Source organism: Mercenaria mercenaria, chromosome 9 (genome assembly GCF_021730395.1).
Source record: "Mercenaria mercenaria strain notata chromosome 9, MADL_Memer_1, whole genome shotgun sequence".
Lineage (NCBI taxonomy): Eukaryota > Metazoa > Mollusca > Bivalvia > Venerida > Veneridae > Mercenaria > Mercenaria mercenaria.
Window position 1 is genome coordinate 34,179,522 of NC_069369.1, and position 26,971 is coordinate 34,206,492.

At 33.5% G+C, this 26,971-nt stretch overlaps 1 protein-coding gene across 3 annotated transcripts in view; it reads right to left on the minus strand.

The window, feature by feature from the left end:
• Positions 1-26,971, minus strand: part of LOC123546893 (guanine nucleotide-binding protein G(i) subunit alpha-3-like) — a 101,851-nt gene that overhangs the window by 33,129 nt on the left and 41,751 nt on the right. The window contains exon 1 of one of the 3 annotated variants that reach the window (XM_045333527.2): positions 13,683-13,952. The exons of the other annotated variants lie outside the window; for them this stretch is intronic. Within the exon in view, the coding sequence (XP_045189462.2) occupies positions 13,683-13,727 (45 nt within the window). The 5' untranslated portion in view covers positions 13,728-13,952. Of the gene's footprint in view, positions 1-13,682; positions 13,953-26,971 lie in introns of those variants that run through there. 3 annotated transcript variants of the gene reach the window in all.

The window sequence follows — 26,971 nt, forward strand, 5'->3', positions numbered from 1 at the left end:
TTTAAAGTAAGATGGCTCATTTAAGCGAAATATCCAATTTTAGCCTTATGTTTGATAACGCTTTCTGTGTAATCCATACATCTAAATATTAAATTTACGTAACATGCCCTCTTTTCGAGTTTTGCTATGTAACAGCTGTTTGATCAAAGTTCCATAGTTTCGTTATTAGAACAAACAAGAAATATCTTTAAAAATGATGGTCGGCGAATTGTAATAAGGAAAGAAGTTTATGAATTTTCATCTAACATTCATCTTTCATCTAACATTTTTCAAATTGCAAAACTAAACACCGCACTTTAACAATTTAAATGGTTCTATGTTAATTTTTCGCAAAGGTTTCGTAGGGTTGGAATTTTGTTTCGTTTATCCTTAGACGAATAATAACAGCAGTAGTTTGATGAAGATTCATGAAGCGGTTCATGAGAAGAGGTCATTAAACGTGTTTATATTTTTAGCTAAATTGGTCCCTATCCCCATTTGTAACAAAATAGCAGGAGATCTTACGATATTGTTACACATCGAGTTTGATAAAAATCCATTACATTTTAGTGGTTAATGCGAAAAAAAGGCATATCTACTTTTAGCTATAGTGGTCCCTAATAGGGCCCAAGTTCCTATATAAATACATTTGGAAGAGGACCTTATAATGATGCTCCAGACCAAGTATGACAAAGATCCACCAAGCTGTTCATGAGACGCTGTATAAAGGCATTTCTAGTTTTATCTCTAGCAACCCCTAAAAGGGGTCAAATGTCCCAGCTGAACAAAGTTGTCTGCGGGCCTAATAAAGATGCTACAAATCAAGTTTGATTAGAATACATGAGAAAAAAATCAATTAAAGGATTTTTTTTTATTTATTATTTTTATTTATTTCTAAAATAGGCCAACTGATCCCGCTTTAACAAATGCATATTCGCTATTCATGAATTTTTGGACAATGACGTCACACCTATAAAAAAGTGAAGGTCAAGCAAAACATACAATTGTAATTATTTAAATATTTCTGTTTCATAAGCAAAGTTTGACCGTAGTCATATCACATAGATAAACTGTATGCAGCGTACCTTCATTTCAGTGTAATGAGATTCAGTCATTATATAGCATATACATAATAAAACAGATTTCAACTGAGTTCAATATTTGCATACCATTCTAAAAAAAAATTCATATATGATAAATCAGTTAAATAATTTATAACAAATATATCAAAGCAAACAAGTACTCATTTTAATATGCAATCTGAATAAGTCACAAAAGCAAGAAACCTTTTCATATACAGACGACAATTGTAACAAGGAAAATCTTTTAAAAAGCACTTCTCTACATAAAAGACTCTTATCACACCCTTATTCATGTGATACGCAGACCGTATTCAGCTCTTTCTTTAATTTGATATATGTTGGTATTAGAACAGGTTTTTATCATATTTATTAAACTTACTTATCATTTTGAGATGTATCAATATTCTTGCTAAATATACTGAGCAAAAGTTAGCTTTAAAACTGTGAACAGCGTCGTTTAGGATAAACGTTTTGTCTACATTTCACTCAGCGTAGCACAATCAACAGAGTGAAAGAAATTGACACTCTCGTCCAATCAGGCAGAGTGTTGAATAAATCTTCCATTTTGATAAATTATCTATAATGCGTTATCAAGTAGTTTGATTTGCAAACTGAAGTCACGTGGCATAGGTAACGAAAACGAATTTAGACGGCGTCGCCGAAAAATCTGATCAATTTAAAACATTATCCAATGAAACAAGAGACACAATATAATGTGCTCTTTCGAGGTGTCAGAATTTAATAGACGAATTAATGGTTATACAAAAAGCTTGGTCTGTGCGAATACTGGTACATTGTAACTGTAAGCAGACGACAATACTAGTAGTGTACAACCTCAAGTTTGACTAAGTCTTAGTATTGCATACCGGAGTGGACGTCCCAGTCACTTTACCCTTACTGGCAAAACTAAAAAATCTTGCACCTGACGACTAATGAACTAAATTAATGCATAAGATTCGTGTATTGATTTATAATTTGATTATATAGTTTATGTTAAATTCGATGAAATTCAAATACCTTGACTGTTGATCTTTGTTCCGTTTAGTATATTTCTCGATTAAGAAAATGTTATTATTCGGAGAAAAGATAACGTAACGCTACAGATATTACAAGAAATATCTTTTAAAAAAGATGGTCGGCGAATTGAAATAAGACAAGAGGTTTAGGAGGTTTTCATATTATTTGTGTTATTCTATCATCTATCTAACATTTTGCAAATAACAAAGCTAAACACGATACTTTAACAATTTAATAGGGGTGCGATTTTGTTTCTTTTTGTCCACAACGAATAATTACAGCAGTGGTCTGGAAGACACTTCTCTACCCAGAAGACTTTCGATCGGCTATTAACACCTTTATTCATGTGATATGCATACCGTATTCAGCTCTCTCCGTAAATTAATATCTGTTGGTATTTGAACAGGTTTTTATTATATTTATTAAACTTACTTATTACTTTTAGATATATCAATATTCTTGCTAAATATACTGAGCGAAACGTAGCTTTAAAACTGTAAACAACGCCATTATACCCCAGTCACACATACGGCGCGGATAGCTACGTCTAGCTACGGACAGAAACGTAGTAATCCGTATCGATCCGTACCTGAGCCGTACCTCAGAGTAGTCATTCGTATTAATCCTTACCAAAACGAACGTGGTCAAAACGTAGCAGAACTTGGTTATTCGAGGCTGCTCGTACTTAAGCATAGTTCAACGTAGTTTACCGCAGACTCGTCCGTGCGCTGGGAAGTTGCATGGCGCAGTAAAATGTAATTCAACGTAGTACCTCGTACCTATCCGTACTTATTCGCGTCCTGTATGTTTTTTTTTTGTTTCCTGTTTCTCACCATTTTTCCCGTACTAAGACGTAGTGCTCCGTAGTTATACACCCACAGACTAATCCTATCCGCACCGTACCTCAACGCACGGACATATCCGCATGTGTGACTGTAGCTTTAAGGATAAACGTTTTGTCTGATATTTCATTCAGCGTTGCACAATCAGCAGAGTGGAAAAGTAGACACTCTCCTCCTATCAGGCAGAGTGTTGCATAAATCTTTCATTTTGATAAATTATTCATAATGCGTTATCAAGTAATCTCATTTGCAAACTTAAGTCACGTGGCATGGGTTAGGCCAGGTTACGAATTCGTTCTTAGACGGCGTTCGCCGAAAAACCAAACCGAAACTATGTTAATGCGCGTTTTTGGTTTTTGTGCGTCATGACGTCATACTAATCTTACATAATGAATATTTTAGGGCATTTTACCGATATATTGCTTGTCTGTGTATGTTTAGATTCATCATGGGCCTTCTGCTTAGGAAACACTATATTCCTATGCAGCATAGTGGTTTCTTGATTTTTGTTGTCATGACAACATAAATACATCTTTTGTATTATATTTTTGTCAATTATTTCAGAAATTGTTTTGTCTTTGAAAACTAAATCAAAGCAAAACAGATTATAAATTCTGCACAATTCCGAGAAACACAAACTTTTATATTATTTATAATTCCATAATTACACGATATCACTTGCCCACGTTTTCCTTAATGGAAATATTCAAGCAGTCTTTTTAGGACTTTTTTTTTTTGAAAGCTATAACAATTATTCACCTTCCACACTCGTACTAAATGGACAAGGAGTCGAAATTTGACCGTAACAGTCTTGTGTACCCGTTAAATCAACATATCTGTAAAATATGTTAACTTATATAATAATTTCATTATTGTTTAATGGAAGTCCTACGAATCTATATATCTTCCTCGGGAACATTGTGAAGGTAGGAAAAACGTTTGGTCTAAAGAAAAGAAACGGTTGATCTTTCATACCTCTCTCCTCTGGATATCCTTCAGAAGACAGCTCAAACCGTTGATAGGAAGGAGACCAAAGCACGAAGCTAACTCTCTTTATGAAGTTTTAAACTTTTTTCGGCGCAGCCGTATTAAGGTCGTTATTATGACTTATGCTTAAGTTTATGACTAAGCTTGCAAATCAGATTGCTTGATAACGTATCATAAGTTGATTAACTGTAGCAAGGATTTATACAACTGGATGCAACTGTTCAATGTTTTACACTCTGTGCCTTATGCAGCACTGAGTGAAATGTTAAAGCGTTCATCCTGACTGACACTGATAAGGTTTTAAAGTTTTATGTATGCGTCGCTCAGTATATTTAGCGAGTATATTGGTTTGTCTAAAAAGTACCATAAAATCAGGGTAAATTCCTATTTTAATAAGTTAACAGGAAAATTTGCGTGCGGTCATATAACTAGTACATACAGTATGTTGCATCAACAGGTGTGGATTTAAAGCGCAATCGATTTAAGTTTTTCAGGCAGAAAAGATTTCTGTTGACAATCTTCTTTTTATGTGTAATTAACTACAACCACTTTATTACATATACTTTCTCGTTTGATGTTCATCTGTAGAAAGCAACCGCTTCAGATGATTTTAATCCCAAATACAGCATTCTTGGAGTAGAAATGAGTAGAACTGAAAGTTATGGCCGAGACTGAAGTGGTTCGCCCGTGTTTCTTATCATAGACATAAACCTTGTTTGTAACTCATTCATTTCTTGACGGATCTCCTTGAAATCTCTCGTGCATTACTCTTAGTTATGATGCTTCTGGTTTATTTACCACCTACAATGTAAGGTGCAACAAAAGTATTACACAAATAATCTGCTTACTGTTCCCCTGAAACACCTCATGTCATCTAGTCCAAAATTAGGAATATTCTAAATTGACATTAATTTCATGCATCATGTAGCTACTACTCTTTTTTTCGAACATTAAAGACAACGAGTTTCATTCAAGTTTATTTTATGGTAAAGTTATGCTTAAGAGGGTGTAAGCGGACGGAAGGCGTGTTGTATTTATGTTTATTTAACTATCTTTACATGTAATAGGCTGAATCAAACTTACTGAGCCTGTTCGTATTTTGCTTGGATACACTATAGACTTCGAAAAACAACAAAAACACAAGCTAAAATTAAAATAACTTATTTAATACAATGACAGATGTAATAACAAGCAATTGATACAAGTAATACAAAATACAAGTATTGTACATAGTTTAAAACATGCTATACAACAGGGAGTATTATGTTGGTATTTATCACCTTAAAAACGCCTGCAAGTCCATAACGAAATCTTAGATCTGATTGAAGTCTTTTTCCATTTACAGATAAAACAAAAGATTTAATCTGGAATGGATATATAGCTATAGAGTATGAAAAAGAGGTGATTAAAATGGCAAAACAATATACATAACGAAAGATGGGTGGATTGTATCAAATCTATATGAATATCATTTAGAAACAATCTTGTTTGATTTGAGTCTGTTAATGATGGGAAATGCTCAACACCCGTCACGTCACCCAAGCATCGACTTAACCCTCACCTGCTAAGTTTCTATAATAAACTTGTCCATCTTTCAATTTGGACAGTACCATTTGCTATAAAAAGGGTGCTTACCAAAAAGATACTGACTTAATGGCGAAAAGTGCAGACCATGACCAGACTGCGCGGATGTGCAGGCTGATCATGATCTACACTGGTCGCAAAGGCAGAATCAGTCGTGTTCATCATGATAAGCATTCAGCAAAACTATATTATACTGAGTACTACTGAATCAACAAATTGAATTTTTATTCCGAAGCAGACCGCCGGTACACTTGTTTGTGTAGCTTAACAAGCTGGTTTCAGTTCGCGATACATTAAACTTGAAATTTACATTTTTAAATCTTATTTGAAGCCTTAATACTAGTATTCTTTGTGCTCAGGTTATACTTAAGATTATGTACATAAAAGTATGTCCATTTATCAATAATGTCTTCGTTGGTGAGGCAGATTGTAGCTGTCAATGGAATTACGTACTTGCCGGAACATATTGCGGTATATTTTGGCTAAAATCGTTATTGCACATTGTAAACGTAATAGAGACATTTCCTGTGACATGATTTGTTAGAATATAAAAGTATGAAATATGTAGTCGCAGCACTATGAAAAAACAAAAATGATAAAAGTATTGTTTCATGAAATGTAAATTAAGTTGACAGTTAAAAACATTTAATGAGAAAACCAGAACGTCGCACGTTTTGTCTACTAACAAATCATCCACAGATCAAAATAATTAGCTCTTATGTACTCAATCATCATGAGATTTAACGACTGAAATGGTATACAATGTCACTAGAGTATAAATGTTTTTTATATATATATATATGTTAAATAATTAGTAGAAAAATACTTTAATTTTTCTTTTTCATATACAGTTGTGCATTTATATACGCATTCTACGTACAAAAACTTGAGTATTTATACTAATTGTATACAACATTAATGTCCGTCGGTTCAATTGTTCAACATAAAACTGTACACATAGACTTATTCTGATATTTTGTAGAATATTTGCTGTATACAAATATCTAAGAAAAATCATTTCCATATGACAGGTGTGGAGGTCAAAAAGTTCTGCTATATATATTTTCTTTTTCAATTACTATGATGACAACAATTTTAGCACAATGTTTTATATGATGAAAACAGTTTAACACAATGTTGTTTTCAAGAAAGTGTTCTACAAACTTATAGCCATTTAACTTTCTTATTTTACCTCTACACTGAGTATTGTTTACCATTCTAAATAAGTAAGACATCATGCAAACATCTTATGCTTTTTAGTATATTTCGCACAATTTAAGAGCAAGAAAGACATTCTTTCGTCCTGATTTGTTAATTGATGTTTGCAAATAAGACTGAAACAGGGAAATGCATATTTTCCACGCCCAAACAGAGGCTTAGCATCACAATATTTATAATATTGGCGTATGTATTAGTTCTACTGTACAAGAAGTAGGAAAAAGTATATTTCATGGCCTCAATCGCACTCAAGTCACAAACATTCCTATTTCACTTTTGTTTTATTTTCATCATTACAAGCAAACATACGTGAACAGAAATAATCTATTTTTAGACGGCATTTTATCCTTTAAATCAACAAGGTAAATAGACTGTTTATATATAATAGATATATTTAGAACATTCGTAAAATATTAAAATTATTGCAAATATTCAACTATATTAAGATATGGATGCTGAATATATTGATATTATGTTTTATGAAATTATATCATTTTATACGCACAGAGCCTATTGTGTTGGTAATTTACTCGGAAATATACATTTCATTTCTAACCAGTCAAATGAACTTTGCCGAAACCACCATTGCAATTGTGCGTGTTTCTGTACGCTTAACCAGTAAGAACTGGTCAAAATTATTTGAGCCGCGCCATGAGAAAACCAATATAGTGCGTTTGCGACCAGCATGGATCCAGACCAGACTTCGCATCGCTTTCAAAGCCTATTGCAATTAGAGAAACCATAAGCGAACAGCATGGATCTGGTCTGGATCCATGCTGGTCGCAAACGCACTATGTTGGTTTTCTCATGGCGCGGCTCAATTGTCCTTTTTTGCAAATTACTTTCAAAATATACACCATTGTAAACAAATAGCAACCTGTGATACTCAAAACTGCTTATTAATAATATGATATATTATGAACCATGTATGTCTAAGATAACAACATATATATTTTACTGTAGATTTGTATGAAAAAGACATTTTTGGACATGCGCACTAACAGAAGAATAGAAATAACAAAAAAGAGACCTATATGTCTGCAGATGCATTTTATTCGGTTATCTCAGCAGAAATACATTTTGTAATTAAATTCATGGGGAAGACCAGTGTCTAACTTAAAAGTTTCACGATGGTATCCAATAGGTTTTACAGTTTCTAGAGAGATTTGTTTCGGTAAACGGTTGACATATCAATTAACTGAAAAGTAATTGTTTCTGGTGCAGTTGCAGTGCTCAAAGGTTGTACATGGTTTTATACCATTTGGAGTCCACCAATTTTAGTATAAATGAAACAAGGTTAGCTGTAAAAGTAGGTAGTCTGCGTGCTAAACGTCATAGGCAGAGCGCAGATCTACAGAAAGCAGGTTCGTGAAGTCGATCCCCGGGCGGAGCGTATGTGTTCCGTGACGATTGATAAAATATATTGTGTCTGAAATTATTCGATCTTCTTCTCTTATCCATGTTGGGAAGTTGGCAGTTACTTAAGATCAAGTTTGTACTGGTATAGAATCCTGGAAATCTGTTTACTAGGTTGACTTCCACAGTTGCATAACTGACTATAGAAAAACGGCGCTAAGCCAAAAGCAAAGGCAAGCGAAGGTAGAATACTGATCGCTTGGCGAAAGACAGGGAAAGCCTGTGCAATTGAATATTTTCTCTTCCGCGCCAATGAACACTATGAGATATTTGTTTATTTAATGATCGCGCAAGATTACAAAGGAAACAAATTGCTTCTAAAGTCCAATTACAGTAATTGCTCTAGCAAATCGCATTATTTGTTCCGTTGTTTCGTCTTGGACTGTATATTTATAAAACTTTAAGGATAAGAAGCAGCTTACAGTAAAGCACTTCCTGTTTTCGGAAATATTAAAAGTTTTATTTAGTTTTCACAGTAAATTGCAACCGTAATACATAAAATCTACTGGGGAAAAAAGCAGTCAAAAATAATATCCTTGAAAAATTGTATCTATGAAATATAAAGTTTCTTAAATTTTTTCGGCACAGCCATATTAAGCCCGCTCTTGACAGCTAATAAAAACGTTGTTTGAATGACAAGTAATTTTTAGACTTGGACACTAACATTTTAAAGCATCTTTTTACTCGATAGTATCGCACGAATAAAATAAAAAAAATACCGTTGTGTTTTCAGACTTTCATAAGTGCTATTTTTATATTATGTAAACAGCACATTGACACCATCACAACTGTTTCTGAAGCTCACCAAGGCATGAATTAAAATATGTCTATACTAATATATTTTTAAGTTTCATCTCGCAAATACATACAATTCCATGTCCGTAGCTCACCAATGCATGAAACAAGAATGTGTCTACACTTATATATTTTAACTTTCAACTAGCAAAAACGTACCATTCCATGTCTGTAGAAAGGTGGTAAAAGACCGCTGTTTGGGTCAGAGTTACAGTTATCTGCAGATTTCATTACAAAACTGATTTTAAAACTGTACATTTTTCTTTACGGCTCAAAAACACTTGCCAACATTTTGGATTATGTACATAAGATACAGCTATGCAATTATAACAGTTGTAATATATGTGGCATAAAGCTACTCTGTTAATTTTAGAATCGAAATCAGAGCTGAATAATGTTTCAGATGCTAGCAAAACAGCAAAAGGTATCAATTAATGACTAAATGAAAAATAAACTAAGCAAAACAACAACAACAAAAACGTTACATGATTACAGTATATCACTTGTAAGAATCAAGTGTAAAAAAGTAGTGGGTTTACAACATTTTGTATTTTTGAATTTTATATACGTTAGAATACGTTATGTCAATTTAGCCTTTTACTTTTCACTAACCAGATTTGAACAAATTGTAAGTACTTAATTTCTCTGATTATACTATTCATTTTTAAAGTGCAATTATTACTCTCATGTCTTGTTCCATTACAATCAAACAATCACAATTGTTTAGAAATTCTGATGCCAGTTTTAATGCCAGTCGTATCCTGTCTAAATACATTAAAGATCGCTGCTAATTTTCAAGAGTGCTATATATATACCTCAAAGAAGACAGATTCCGGCGTATTTTTGCAATATGGAAGTTTTACAACGGAAAATTTACTGCTGCATGTTAGGATCTGAACAGTTAACAACTATTAACTCCTATCGTATCTCCGGTAAACATATGAGTTACAAGTCTTTTACAAATGTATTTATATAAGATCAGTTATTTGATTTAAAAGTTAATAGCATCATATTGTTTGTTCAAGCAGGTTAAATCTTGTTTATTAATACTGCTTCATTAAGTTATATCATTCATTTTCTGGTATGATACGTATGTTGGCTGCTTGCTTTAGATACATATACATCAAGTATTTCAACATAGCTTTAGTTGCATTCGCCCTAATAGACGTCGCTGACATAGCTCAAATGTTAGTTTCTTCCTGTCCTATATTAACACCGTTGGATATTAGCCGGAGATATAATAATGCCGGTCTGATTTACTTGATCACCTCCCTGAATTATATTGTATTTTGCCTAAAGATATTTTCTGCTAAACGATACTTTTCTTTCTGACACGATTAACCAAATAGGCGGTGTGTTCCGAATGAATGTAGTTCAGAAATCACGTACCTCAGATACCCCCAACCACTCAAAAAAGGATATAAAACAAAAATCAAAAACAAAAAACAAAACGAAATACTATTAATAATTTTAACTTCTGCAGAAGTAAATAATGACGTTTCGTAATTATGTTTAGTGCATTTTGATTTCATACTTAAATATGAGTGGAAATATACGCCAGTCAGCATTTCGTTTTTGTATTTGTTTTTTATGTAACTGTAGAGAAATACTGTAACTGCCATTTTCACCAATTATTTAAACAATAAAGTCAGTTAATGAAATGAAAATAACAAAATATACATTCAGTAAGCACTAGCACTTAGGAAAGCTCGTGAAACGTACTTCATGCTTCATTTCTGTCTATATTTAATATCTAAAAAAAAAATACAGGTGTGAAGTTAGACAAGTAGAAAAGACACCTTTTATAAAACTTCTCTCTGAAACCTTATTTTAGTGTTGCGAAACGATTCGTAAAATCCACATGGTCCTTTTTTAAAGCGAACTGTATACACGTTGTTTGGTTCAAATAAAGTATTTTATTATAGATAAATTGACCACAGGTACCAACTTACTGACATAGGAACTGTTACAAAATATCCTGGAAAGTAAGTAAAACAGCGTTTCAATATCCGTACATGTCTTAAATTACTATCAAAATCATCAACGTAGTGATTTTTGTATTCAATTTAATGCTTTATTCACCTTTTCCCCGTGTTTCTTGTATTAAAACTTTTCTGCATGTATGTGGAGGTACAAGGTCAATAGCAACATTTAAGTGGTAAATGGAAAACAAAAGTCTTAAAGTCGACAAGAAATGTCGTTGTTTCTTTTTGAAGACAAATGTCGCTTTTTTAATCCGCCACAGCGCACGGACTCTTATTTTACTCGAGCATTCGACATCTTATCTTGACTGTATGACATTTTATTTCAGTTAAACGACTGATTCTTCTGGCATCTCGACAAATTGTCTTGATTGGACGGTGTTTTAATTTCAACCGCACGAAAGCTTATCACGCCCTCACGACATCAGTTTTTGAGCATAAGACGTTATAAATCGAGCACACGACTGCTCGAGATGATTTAAAGTGCGTCACTTTATTATACTATGTTGATAATGTCATTTTCAAGTGAAGTACACCACGAGACCAGTACCTTGAAATTATATCGTTGCCTTAACACATTGTCAATATATCTTACAATGCTTCTACTCACTTTACTTGAACTTTAGGTAAAATATAGATCTTTCTTGTAAAAGATCGGCCTTAGTGCAAGTAGTTTACATTCTGAACTGTTATATCTCTTCAAAGGGCATGTTTTGTTTTATAGTCTGTAATATTTCTTGATATGTTTGATCTAGAAGTTGTCTAAGCTTAATCTCTCGCCACAGTTTTGTGTTTTATGAAGTTTCATACCATAAATAAAACAGTTGCTAAAGGTTAAACTGTGAAGTCTACAATCATGGCATAACAGGCAAGAATGATATTATTTTCATCGTCATAACAGACGCGATTGATTTACGATTATTAGAACTCGTTTCAAAAACATCTTTTACTGAACAATTAAATGGAAAAAGGTCAATGACGGAAAGTCGAAATGACAAAACATATCTCGTTTAATTTACATGAATATTTGATGATGCCTACAAATAAAAGTTGGCAAAGAACTTAACCATGGGAAAGTTTGATCAAATTTTAACTATCAAATAATAGCGCAGTAATGCATTTTACTAAACGAAGCTTAAAATCAAACTTCAGTACATGTCTAAACATGAATGCGGTGAGAAATGTTATTAAAAATTGCCGTTTATGAAATCATTCAATTTTAACAGTTAGCAGTGGGGAATACTATGAAAAGTAATTAAAAAGTAGTGCCGCCACGTAAACACTTTTGAAATGAAATGAAAACGAAGTCACACTTTGAGCATTTACAAAAATACGTAATTTTTACTTTTGTTGAAATTCTACAATATGTGTTAATATGTTGGTTTTCTCATGGCGCGGCTCATTTGTTTGTTTCAGTGTAAGATTGAAATATCTTTCACAAGCTAGCACCAGATGTAATATTTTCATGAGCAGCTAGCCTTGAGTAAAACTGTGTTAATGAATAAAAGATATTTTAATCTGACATGTAAAACTTTTTATTTCATAATTTGGCTAATTTACCCACTATATAGTGTCTCAGGAGCAAAAAAAAAAAATATTTGACATTTTTTCACTGTGAAAATTCTCAACTCACTGAAAAATATGTAATGAATGTACAGATTATCACTCCACCTGTAAATTTGCCATTTTAATCAAATTGATAAGTAACTGTACTAAATACACAGATGAAGTATTACAAATTCCAGTTCCAATAAATATATTTATTTCACTGTTTGCTTTAATTTCTGCACTTTTCACTTGCATGTTTTCGACTTCTTACTTCAAACTTCTAACTTTCACACTTCTGACTTCTAACTTCATGGCTTCTGACTTGCGACTTCCACCTTTCCAACATCTTACTTCCAACTACTTAACTTCTAAGTTCTAACTACCTTGCTTCCGACTAATGACTTCAAATTTCTTCACTTCTAACTTCTAACTTGCAAATTTCTCATTTCTTACTTACAGCTTCCCCACTTCTTACTTTCAACTTCTGACCTCTAACATTCTGAGTTATGACGTTTAATTCCCACTCTTTTAACATCCAATTCAAACTTCTGAGTTCTATCTTCCTGATTTCTGACAACTTCTAACTTTCAAACTTCCAACTTCTGGCTTTCGACTTCTGACTCCAAACTTCTGCATTTCTGACTTCTAACTTCCAGACTTCCGGCTTCCAAATTCAAACAGTCTGACGTCCTACTTTCCCTCTTCTACTTCTATACTAAGAAGTAAGAAGTATGGAAGTCAGAAGTCAGGAAGTTTGAAAGTGCGGAAGTCGGAAGAAAGAAGTGTGGAAGTAGGAAATCAGAAGACAAAAGTCAGGAAGTTGGAAGTTAGATGTACGGAAGTTAGAAGTCAGAAGTCGAAAGCCAGGAAGTTGGAAGTCAGAAATGCGGAAGTTAAAAGTAGGAAGTAAGAAGTCAAGAAGTTGGAAGAAAAAAAGTGTAATAGTTAGAATCTCAGAAGATGTAAGTACGGAAGTCAAATGTCCCTCCAGAGCTTCAATTGATTTGAGATATCGAAAAAGAATAATTAAAGTTATCCGAACTAATGTGACAACATGGTAATTGCATTTCTTATTGTTTTCTAAGTCTGACAAAGAAACGGTATTTTTTAGTTTGTTACAAATTAAAAAACTAAAACCGACGAGGATTAAACTAACAAGACGCGGCGGATTTAGATAAAACAATATCAGTTTCTGATAACATGTAATATTTGATAAATAAATTAACAATTACCTTTCTAACTTTCTTCAATGCGCCTTTTGATTTCTTTTTATCCATTGTAAGCACAGCCTTCGATTAAATTTGTGCAATGACTGCTTGATGAATTTGTATAGTTAAATTCAAAACTGTATCACGTAAAGATAGATGCTCTGTTTATTCCAGATCAAGATTTTCTCTGTTTAACTTCAATCCATTACCTAGAGAGACTAGAGATTTAGTTTAGAACTGCAATACATAGCGTAATTTCTGCCTTCCACGTGCTTTACATTACAGTGTTTAGTAATCAGAAACAAGATCAATGGTATTTCCCTGTTCAAAGTCATCTGCGAACGAGGTTTGTGTGCTATAAGAGAAAATAGCATGCATTAACAGAAGGCTGTTGTCTATAGTTGGATAAGTATGTCGATATTATATATTTAAATGAGTCTTTTTGGCTTATACCGTCAACTATTCTACAAAGCATATCCATTATCTTTGTGAGCAGGATGCAAACATTTAGAGTTTAAACGCAACGGAGAATATTTGCCAGTCTCTTCTTTTTCTCTTTTTCATTTCTGTTTGTGTGCAAAGGACGAGTTGTTGCAGATGATTCTTCATTTTCACTCTCCTAGGTTAGATGACATAATAACACGAATAAGCGTCAGAGACGTCCGAAATCCTATTTGGATACTTACGTTACAAGAAAAAGAACAACTTTAAATTGCCAGACTTAGAGGTCTTTACAACAATGCCTTTTGGCCATGAATGTCAAATATATGTTATCAAAATACGGACTGTGAAAGCTCACATTATGTGTTAATGTAATAGTTACTTTAGTTAACTTATGCATAATTATGTAATACATTATTGAAACAGACCGTTATCATACTCTATATGTTTAATTTCATTCAAATTTCGCAAACTATTGAAGTATCAACAAATGCATTTTACAATTCTGCTACTGATTTACCCTTAAATAGTATAGCAGCAGGTCAGCATATGATCAGCACTGTTTTTGACCAATTGTATTATACGTGATACACTGGTCATACACTGGCAAGAAACATACACTGGCAAGAAACATGATCTTACCGGTTTTAGAATAAACTGACGCTCCGGCGTACGCTGCAAGTAAAAATATCAAATTTCACATTTGTAATGATTTTCATTTGTGACCTGTTTTAAAATAAGTTAGGAAATCTTTTCTAGTGACATATTTCTATCGTTACGGTTATCAACCACAAAATTCCAAATGTCTATCCGAATATATTATCGCGAGAGTATGGGCTAATTTGTTTCACACAACCCGGAATACGCCGGTCACGTGAGCGACAAAAAAAATCGCGCCTGTCTAAGAATAACGAAACATCCGGCCACGTGTGCTGCAAGTTGATTTGAATATATCTTGCGAAAATATATGATTTGCCGCTTTGCCTATCTCGCAAGACCGGCGCATATCGGTATTTCTCACAAATTTCCAAATGTTTATTCGAATATATCTTGCGAAAATATATGATTTGCCTATCTCGCATATCGGCGTTTGTCGGATCGACCTGGGTAATTGCGGGAAGTGGCCAGTTGCCAGCGGCGAAACGGCATACGCCGCAAATGTGAAATGAGTTGGCCCTATATGATTTTTGCTAAGCCTATCTCGCAAGACCGGCGCACAGCGGTGCACAGCGTTTTTTATGTTTCCAAAACGACAATACTTTTCCCAAATCCACTAATTAACCATTAGAAATGTTTTACCATATTCTGATCCATTATTGCTTCCATTCGAATAAAGCAGACTCCAAACGTGAAATATGTTATCTTTCGATATGATCATTCTAGAGATTAACCCTATCTACCATCAGTATCAACGACTGACTCTTGTTATATGTATAAACGTTCGATTTGATACAAGTGCAGAATGTGTAATTGCTACGTATATTTGACTTAGATTGACTGTTATTAATATTTTAGCTTCAATCTGCCAATTTCACAATTATATTAATTAAGGAAAGATGTTTGTTTACAGCTACATGAATAGAGCAGACAGAAATATAACATTTGGATTCCTTTGGATTGCTTCCTAGTTAATTCATTTTATCATCTAAACATTTCCTCTACCTGTTTCTGTTCAAAACAAATCTAGCCTTTATCATCGACATTCCAAATCAAGTTACCTATGAATCAAACCGAATGTGTTTTTTTTTAAAAGAGTGCTAGGGGGACAGGATTGCTGCTGCTTATTTCATTTTATCACATACCTACGAATTTCCTGTCTCAGATACAGAATGTATTTCACCAACAAATACAATACTCTGTATTCAACTCTCATTGGATACGAAAAGTATTTAGTCGGAAATCACTTAATAATGGTTTTTCAACATTGCGCATGCGTCAATATGTTCACCGTGTCAAACGAGTTTTCAGCTTTATTTATGTAAATTATATTGTTAGGAGTTGTGAGGGATATTGCATATTTCATTACCTTTCATGAACAGACTCAATCAAACCGTCTGCTATTTTACAGCTGGGTTGCATGCTATATTTCTAAAGTATCTTTTTACAGATTTTATTTTTTTGACATGTATAACACTAGAAATAGGTATATGTTTAATAATAACAAGAGTGCAAGAATGTCACAATATACGCCCGTCACAGCAAATTTCTTTACTCTAGCACCTGTATTTGCAAATGGAATTTTAACTTTGTGGTTGTTTAGTAATAACTAAGTGTTTTGTTTTTCTAAGTCCACAAAAAAGAACTCATTACCAGGTAGAGATACCTTAAAATACACCTAAAATTGGAAAGTAGCATCTATGTTCTACCACAGAAAAGTGGCCTTGGTTTTTCCCTACGGTCAATTATAAAAAAGTTACAATATAAGTTATTTAAAGTAACAACTAAGGGAAGTTAATCTTTAAAAAAAAAAAAAAATTGTAAGTCCTCACAAAAATCTTTACCAGGTAGAGACTGGTCAAAATACACCTCAAAATTGGATGAAGCATGCATATTGTACTACAGAAAAATGGTCTCGATTTTTCCCTATGACTAGTAGTGAAAAAGTTACAATATAAGCTATTTATAGTAACAACAAAGGGAAGTAATTCGAAAGAAGGGAACTGCGCATGACACTTCGTCTCATGATGGTGTATAATTGTGTCAAGTTACATCAAAATCCCTCCATGCATGAAGAAGAAATGCTTCGGACAAAGTCATTCTTGTATCTGACCTTTGGCCTCTAAGTGTGACCTTGACCTTAGACTTAGGGACCTGGTTCTTGCGCATGACACTACGTCTCGTGGTGGTGAACATTTGTGCCAAGTTATATCAAAATCCCTCTATGCATGAAGAAGACATGCTCCGGACAAGGTTTTCATTCTTGTATCCTTTGACCTCTAAGTGTGACCTTGACCTTAGACCTAGAGACCTGGTTCTTGCGCATGACACTCCGCCTCATGGTGGTGAACATTTGTGCCAAGTTATATCAAAATCCCTCTATGCATGAAGAAGAAATGCTCCGGACAAAGTTTTCATTCTTGTATCCTTTGACCTCTAAGTGTGACCTTGACCTTAGACCTAGGGACCTGGTTCTTGCGCATGACACTCCTTCTCATGATGATGAACAATTGTTCCAACTTTCATTAAAATCCCTCTATGCATGAAGAAGATATGCTCCGGACAAAGTCATTATTGAATTTGACCTTTGACCTCTAAGTGTGACCTTGACCTTAGACCTAGGGACCTGGTTCTTTCGCATGACACTCCGTCTCATGATGGTGAACAACTGTGCCAAGTTTCATCAAAATCCCTTCATGCATGTAGAAGATATGCTCCGGACAAGGTCTGTGGACGCCGCCCGCCCGCCCGCCCGCCCGCCAGGGGCGTTCCCATAATACGTCCCGTTTTTCAAACGGGCGTATAAAAATGGCATTACAACAGTTCCTTGATCTGCAGTGATACAGTCGGCTCTCGTGGCTTTTGCCAGGCCGGTAACCACTTGACGCAAGCCCTTTGTATGATCCGGGCCTGGCAAAATCTTATTGTGCTAAGTAGAACATTGCAGATCAAGATACTGTTATGATAACCTACTATCATGAAAATGATCTATAAAATTGCTGAAACAATTATGTTGCACTCAGAAGTGATCTATCCCTCTGAAGGATTCTTTCATAGGCTTTATTCATTTCCTAATATGCAAAAAGAAAACAAATATATCACATGACAAATATCACTAAATAAATTTTATGCGAGTATTTTGTATAGTTTGACAATATTCCTTATAAAATGCTAGACCAGAGGGAGTATTTCATTATTATTTATCACCTTAGATAACGCCTGCAAGTCTTTAACCAATAAACTAATACATTTTATAGACATTAGATTATCAATATTATTTCCCAGGAGAAGGAAATCGTAGATTTGATAAGGGTTTCTTTACATTCACAGATAAAAGAAAACCTTAAATCTAGAGCGGGTCTGGAAAGCATGGTATAGAGCTGATGAAAATGGAACGTGGAAAGAGAACACATTCAAGTTGCTCAATATCAAATCTGTAGCAAGTCCCTTTGTAAGCACAGGACGGGACACTTAAAATAAAGAAGAGTGTCAGTTTGTTTGTTAAAACAGGTTATGACACGACTGTTTTGATCATTATACATAGGCAGTATCTTAACCAATTATAGATTTTTGAGATGTATTTGAAATAGCTAAAAATATAAAACAATACATTGTAATCTTTAAAACTGCAAAAATAAAATGTCTTACTAGTCTTTAATATTCTGCCAGCTCTAAGACTTATGGCCCCTTGCACTTGCCCCTGCACCAAAAATTTAATTTTATGCCCTTATATGTGCAGTGACAGAGAGTTTTGCCCTTTTACACGTCATCAAGGGCATAAAACTATGTTAACATTCTCTCAAGCAAGCAAGTGTGCAAAAACATGAAGTAAAACGTTTTGGTACAGCGTTTACCCCAAATTGTAAACCTTGTTCAAAAATTGATGGTAAGTTAGTTATTTTATATAATTTATTATCCTGTATCCTTTTGTAGTTATAAACTTCAGATCATGTTGCAATGTTTAAACATTTAAAAGACCTTTCCGAAACATGTTAAACTTTATATTCCCTTGCTTGAAGGACCATGTCTATTAATAAACTACTTGCACTTACCACTTTTTCAGTTCCCATTTGTGTTCAGAAAGAACAAATCATGTTAATATATAGAGAGACCATTTGTGTAAGATACCCCTTTTTGTCCTTCTCTTGGGTGGTCCCTTAATGCAAGGTTTACTGCATATACTTCCTAATTATAATGAAGAACATACAAACCTTTGAATGTTTTAGAGATGAAAAATATAAAAGGTTATACACCACCTTAGTTCGACATAATATAGCAACAATATTTAATGCACAAAACAGTACCATGTGTATTTAAAAGAAGTAGCTAATGTCTACAACGTTGAAAAACTATTGTTCGTTGTTTAACATGTATGCGTATGTACTAACATAAATCTCGTGAAATTCCTAATTGTTTGAAGGATATCAACAAAGCGTGTATGATAGTACAACTTGTAATGTACAAAGCATTACAATGTGTTTTAAGGAAATAACAAATACTACAAAAGTCCTTCTTGATGGCTGAAAAACTGTTGTTATTGTTTTACATGTATGTGTATACACCAAACGATTATTGTATAAACAAACATGTTATTGCTTATTCTTGAAACATATCTACAAACCTTTATAAAACATTTTGGCAAGATTACATTGAAATTTAACATAGAAGTCATTGCATCTTTGATATCGTGACCTGAAGCTCAGCCAATACATGAAAAGCAATGCAAATTCAACATGTACAATAATTATTATGCAATTAAATGCTACTTAGTAGTTCATGATGTATTGTTTGAAGGGTAAATTAGATAATAAAGTAAACAGAATTTGCCTTGTCTTCAATATGATGTTAGCTTTGTTTATAGAGATAGTTTTATGTGCGGTTTCACAACGTGTAACATCTTACGGAATATATATTTCTCACTTGACTGTGTATCAACTTCAGTGAGACTGATCAGTTCATTATTAACAAACACTTTCAGCAAAAGATAATAGGTAAGGATAGATTTCTCGGAAGCAAAAGGCAAGGCTACAGTCATTAACTGAAGCAAGGCTACAGTCATTTACTTCGAAAATAGCTAAACTTTATTATTATATCTTATATTTGGTTTTAAGACAAAACTATAATTTAAAGACACTACGTGACAAGGCATATTAAAACCTGACATTTAGTCATTTACGGAGATTTTGTTTACAAAATTCATAAAATTCTGGGTCGTAGAAAATGTCCGTTGGTATTTGGTTAAATTACTTTACAGTTTATTAAAACAAGTAGTGACCTGACTATTTTTAAACACATCGCATGCTTAATGCTAAGTCGGTTTACGGTCGTCCCCTTAAATTGTGTCTGACGTGTAAAGTGGAAAACTACATGATAAGTAGTTGTTTAAACCTACTGGGAATGATCTGTTTTGATACCTGTACATTGGCCTGTTGAGGTGTTAAAATGACTGTACTCCATGATCCCAAAGGGTCAGAAATATAAAAACACTGAGTCAAAAAACGGGGAGGCATTTAACAGCCACCATACTGCATTTATAGACTGCTGTTGTGATCGTTGACAAAATCTGCGAAAACTCATTTGGAAGCATGAAACACAGTCAAGCAACAACAGGAGACTCAGTTTGATTAAGACTTTTCATGAGAGGTATAATGAAATATACAACACCTTTCACGCCTCCTAGAAGCGGCTTAAATTCTATAACAGTACAAATGAATGCTCTCCATGATTCGAAGAGACCAAGTACGGGGAAACGCTTTACAGCCACAACATGACACTTACAGACCGCTGTTGTGACAGTTAATAAAATCCCTGAAAAGATCCTTTGGGGACAGAGAACCAACCAAGCAAATTAACAGCAAACTCGGTATCAACAAATCTATTCACATGGGGTAACTGCAGGTGCAACGCTCACATTATACAGTTTTGACAGTGTTTTGTACTGTGTTAAGCCTTAAACGCACGTTTAACGTAAATAAAAGACTTAAGTTAATAGCTGAAAATAATAACAGTATCAATAATAAGGTTCTTAAACTATGTCCAGAATTGTGTCAAAGATACATTATCTTATTTGTATGAAATTCCATTATACTGACTGAAAATTTTGTTTCCAAACCTGTCTCGTTCACCATTTAGTATTTAACCTTTACCCTGCTATATTTCTAAAATGGACTAGTCCATCATTCAATATCACATATGTGCAGTCTGATCATGGTCTGCACTGGCCGCAAAGGCAGATTAATGGTTAAACTTAAAGTTTAGCGTAAATAAATATTTAGTAATATGATATTCTAAACAACAATTGTTTGTAATATAGGCTATTTTTGCATACTCATTTTTCCTTTAAGAAACAGTGCAATATTTTCCACATTGACTTCTGAACATCATATCGGGTGCATGACGTCACTTCAATATGTGCTGTTGTGAGATTTTATTTCCGTTTATTTTTTATAAGAATATCTAACAAATTCATATCATTTGTATAATATTGATATATGTAGATACGTATGTCATAAAAAGAATATTAGCTTTGCACCGAGAAATACACACTCGCGCATTATTTCCACTGAAGAACTCGTGCATATTTCTCAATACGAGGCTAACAACTTCTAAATATAGTGTTACAGTTATAGTTAGATTTAGTGAGTTGTTGGTGAATACAGTGTCCATACAATTACAATTATTTTCAGAATCATGATTTTATATTGAAATAACTGTAGATTTCATTTTCTCAAATACATAAATATTCCTGACCCGCAGCACAAGGATATTTGATGTCGGTCTTTAACTATACATTATACATACTTTATTTCTTTCTACAGACCGGTAATGCCTATCAAACAAAAAAGTACGAACACAAATATTTCTAAGTTAGATCTAATTATTTCAGTTTCTTTGTCATTCGTATTGCCTCCTGGTATAAGGAAAAGCAATGCAGTTTGTATACGGCAGGGCAATGCAGTTTTGAACAGGAGGCAATGATAGTAAATAACAATCTCCAAAGCACATACTTATCAAGTTTTTGTCAATATTGTAATTTCGGGGAATACAATTCGCTTTCAAATGCTCCTCATGAGGGACACTGATTAATGAAAACGGGCATTATAATGTCTGCGCACAAGATAAGTTAGCCATAGATAATCATGGTAGGTTCTGATGGCCTACGTCTGTATTGAGTTGGATCGAAATATTAATACAGAGCTTGTAAGATTTGCTTTATTTAAACTGTTGGTTATTTCATAAAACTCTCGCAATACATAAATTGTTACCTTCGTTTTTAAGAAATCTTCTCTTCGTCATATATTTTGTATTATAATTTACTCTGAGTAACTAAACTTAACTAATGTTATAATGGTCCAACTTAACATCAACATCATTGCATGGAACATTATTTAAGCACAGCAGGAACGTTTCCGGATCCTCTTGTAAAAGAAAGCTCTTACACTGGAGATACACGGAATACGGTTAAAACTTGCGATACATATTCATTAAGTGCTAAGACTCTTTTAATTGTTGTCTTCGGAAAGCATTATTATTGACGTCAATAAAGTCCTTGGACTGACGGTTTATTTGTTTTGCTGAAACGATCGCCAGAGTAGTAAAATGACAACTTTCAGTATGAGTAACAATTTATGTATATTCATAAAGTGGTTCATGAAATTGTCTGAATATCCGAATAAGTTAAAACGTTGTTATTTGTTTAAAATATATATCATTACAAAAATGTATGTACATAAAGGTTGCATGAAATGTGCTAGCTTCAGTTTGTAGACTGAAAATTGAGAACTAGTATTACTTCCAGACAAGAACTTATGAATGAAATAAATTGTATGTCGTACGACAGATGTTTCGATTATTATGATAGTTACCTTTTCTGCAATTGCTAGCATTTATATCTTTTATTTATGTTTCAGACTTTTTAAATAGCAATTGTTATATTTAAATTCTATTTTGAATTGCATTTCAAATAAAACATTTATCAAAGGATCCCGTCTAATCATTGAAATGCAGAATGTTTATTAATACTAGCATTTTATCATTGATTATGAACGCAATATTTGTTATAACAGCTGCAAAGCCAATTTCATAATCCATAAAAGAACACTAACTGTGTTGCATCTTATTGAGTTTTAAGTGACAATGCCATAGTTATGATCAAATGATGAGCTTCCAGACTGCAAATGGGGAGGAAGACAACAGTATGCCGCCTTTTGCATTTATTTACACGGACGCTTGCTTGGAATCACCGACCTTCCGAAAGTCAGCACAATGGCTTCTTTTCATGACGGCCCGATTTGAACTTGCACCCAGAGAGATGAGGGACAAGTGATTTAAAGTCAGCGACTGTATCCGCTTGGATTTAAAGACTCCTTACTACGGTGCCTTTGTGGTAATTTCTGAAAATACACTTGCCTTCAAAAAGTACGTCGGTATGATTTCCTGATAGGACATTCCATCTTAGGTCAATCTTCTATTAAACGTTAATGTAATTCGTTATTTATACGTTCTTAAGTAAATTTAACTGACATTTCGAAGTGATATGACTGATGCTGCGAACAAGACCATGTCTCGAAATACAATTGCCAAACAATTAAACACAGAATTCAATGCCGGTCTATCATACGTTGTTTTAACACAAATATAAATCTCCTCGTATAACATATCTCCACAGTAAAGCTTGTGGCTTAGAATAAATGAATATCAAGTATGATTACTTGACATTTCTGTACTTCTAAAATTTACATTAACATAAACACAGAAATACAGGAAAAAAATAACTACTCTCTATACGTTAATTAATTTTTTTCACCGTTTCAGTGACTATTTCTGCAGACTGCCCACTAAAATGATGATTTAGATTAAACCTGGCTTAGATGCTTTTCCACTGACCTGATATTGCTAGCAACATGAATTCTAAGCTGTATAACAAACCAGTTGTAGCTGTTTTTGGTCGCTTCTACCTTATGAGCTGATTTATTGACTCAATAATCACGAACTTTAAAATTTTATTTTGTGTAAAACACAAATCTAATAAATTTACCACACTATCAAAAGTAAATAAAATTGTTTCTACTTCGCAATACATACTGTATGATAATGTAAAAAGTGTAAATTGAATTCACAAGGCTCTGGGGGAGGCCTGACAGCTATATGCAGACATGCATGTACATTTGTACACCCTAGAATGCAAGATATTTAATTTTCGTTCATTCTACGCACGAAACAGGCATTTCAAATGTCTTGTCTGATTATTTCTAGATAACGATAATGTTTAATATACGAGAATGTAATTTCCCTCGTCTTACTTCACAATATAATCAATTTACTAATTTTGTAAGCCATTATAGACCACCACAATCTAATGACCTACTTTATAATACACATAACTTCATGAAAGTCATTCTGATAATACAGGCATACAGCTGTACTACAAGCAGTTGCACAATTACGATCCTTCCTAAACAGATGTGATTCCATAGCTTTATCTGCACACTTACTCAATAAATCTTCTGTCACTAAGGTTGAAAATATATTAATAAAAGAATTATCTTATATTGAAGAAACATGGCGTGGTCTAAACGCAAGTACTGTGCATACTGCTACATTATTTTCAATAAATGTATTTAGACAATGCCAATCATTCATTAAATATGTTATTTTCAGCTATTTGCTTCAAATGTAAAACATCATCATCGAATGTATTTAATTTGACTATATATTTATAATAAACCGTTTATTTGGAGCTACAGCCATAATTAAATGTCCGGCAATCACAGTGTTTAGTTAAAACACTTCCAGGATTTAATTGTAATATACATGCATACATTTCGCACAAAATGCGGAGTATTACTAACTCATTTAAGCAAGTAATTTGTGTTTATATAAAGTATTAATTTGTAGAATTTGTAAATATTTTCAAATATGAACTTTAAGTGTAGTACTCGTATCCTTTTAAACATATTTTCTTGATCTATTATATATCCCTGTTAGTATGTAATTAGATACTCTTGTAGTTCTCAGTTTTTTATGCAAATGTTATATAATTAACGGCATGAAAACTCGAAAGAAAACAGTTATTCTGTCGCGTGTCTTTAAAGGTCGTTTGGCATTGTTTTCTGCAGTATAGTCGACACTTAAGATTAACGGTCATAGACAACCGATATCAGGTTGCTAATCAATTCTTGTGTTAAACTGCCGGTTCTAAATATGTTTACCAAACAGTGACTTGGCAGTGAACTCGAGAACTGTTGACCTCCTGTTACGTAAATATTAAAAATCTAAATTTGACAAAGTGCTAATTGCTCCTCATTTAACATATGCTTTTACTTATAGGAGTCTTATTCATGTGGGTTCTGAGTAATAAGTACCAACAGTACCAATATTACTGTTTTGGAGTATTTTGATAGAATTTTAAATTGTCTGATATATAGTATATCATAGCACTAACAAGAGCTCCGCAAAGCTGGGCAATATACGCCTGAAATTTTAGACTAGGGGAGGGGGTACAATTTAAAGAAACAGGTAGGTGTGTGTGTATGCGTGCGCGCGTGTTATTGTTTCAGAGAGCATGCACCGTATGGTAAAACTTGAAACAATTAGAAATATTTAACGCAAGAGTAAAATAATAATAAACAATTAAATTTATTGTTTACGGCTACACCATTGTCTAAAAATTATGTTCGTACTGAATTAGAAATATATTAGATATTACGTAGCAGTTTTCTTTAGATAGATTATAACAATTTAAAGCACTCTTAGACTTACTAGAAGACATTCTTCATGTAACTGATTCAAAATCGGATAATAATTATAATTTGTTTATGATGACAGTTGCCTTTAATACTTCCTTCCTTCAATGCACCTCTCCATTTTAACATAGCCTCCGACTGACAACTGAAGTGTTTTACTGTTAACTTAAAACCTTTATCATGTAAATATAGGCCATCCGATCAGTGTTTCCAGTACAAAATGTTCCCTGCTTATTTTCAATCCATTTATCATTGAGATAAAAAGCTATCTAGTTAAGAGCGGCAATTAATAGAATATATTCTGTTTTCCAATATAAAACCAATTGTGCTTTATTGTCAAGAGTTTCGTAATCAGAAACAAGATCAATTCAGTTCTCTGTTCAAAGCAATCTGTAAACGAGGTTAGCGTGCTATTTTGGAAGATAATCATGCGATAACAGGAATCGGTGTATCAGATATTTGTATAAGTAAAAAGCTAGTTTATTCTTACTGGTTTATTACTTGTCACTATCTACACGCAATACACCCACTATCTACACGCAATTCACCCATTATCCATGTTCCCAGGTGCCAACATAATTTAGATTCGCTTTTATTAAACTCTTTTTAAAACCTATTCATTGCTTCTTAAAAAATGTCACGCACTGTTTCTACAATACTCCTGTGTAGGCGTATCGACATTAATAGAACGAAATTTCAAGAATATCGTTTTGAAAACTGCAAAAGTCAAAAAATGTTTAAATGCATTTAAAGCAGTGCAATTGAAATAGTGAATTTATGAACAATTTGTATATCTGAACGTTTCCTATGTTAGTGTAAGTACTAATACGTTCGGGCTGAGCAGTAGATACACTAACCGCTAAATAAACCGCCCCCACCCCATTAAATGTTTAGTCCACTGTCACAAGTGGAAAACCATTTGTTCTACTACAAAGCTTAAACTGACTGGCTCCAACAAAGTTCTCACACACATGGCCCCATCCGAGCACTGCAATTAGCTGGTACCTCGTTTAAAACTAAACGTCTGAATTAACGCAAAATTTGGCTCTAATGAGTTACATAATTGTCAGTCTATAACAATTTGCCGAAACAACTGCACTTTGGATTTAAAGCTGCATTAATGAGATACAGCCTTAAAAGCTTTCGCACAATGAACAAAACGGTGAGAATGTTCCTTTAGAAGGCGTCCTCTTTTCACCTTTTGATATGATACCAAAACTTTACCTTCACTAGTAGTGATTCAACTTTATTATCTCCTATCTGTAGACCTTTGGAATTACCCATTCATTAGATTCAAGTTCTGAAAATTGCTTTCTAAACATCAGGAGTATTAGATATTCATTGCAAAATCGGAATTATGACAAACTATTTAACAATTTGTGTTTATATAAAGAATAATTTGTACGATTAATAATTTTCATATGACTTTAATTATATCTAATTAAACAATTTGATTTATTATCTGTTATA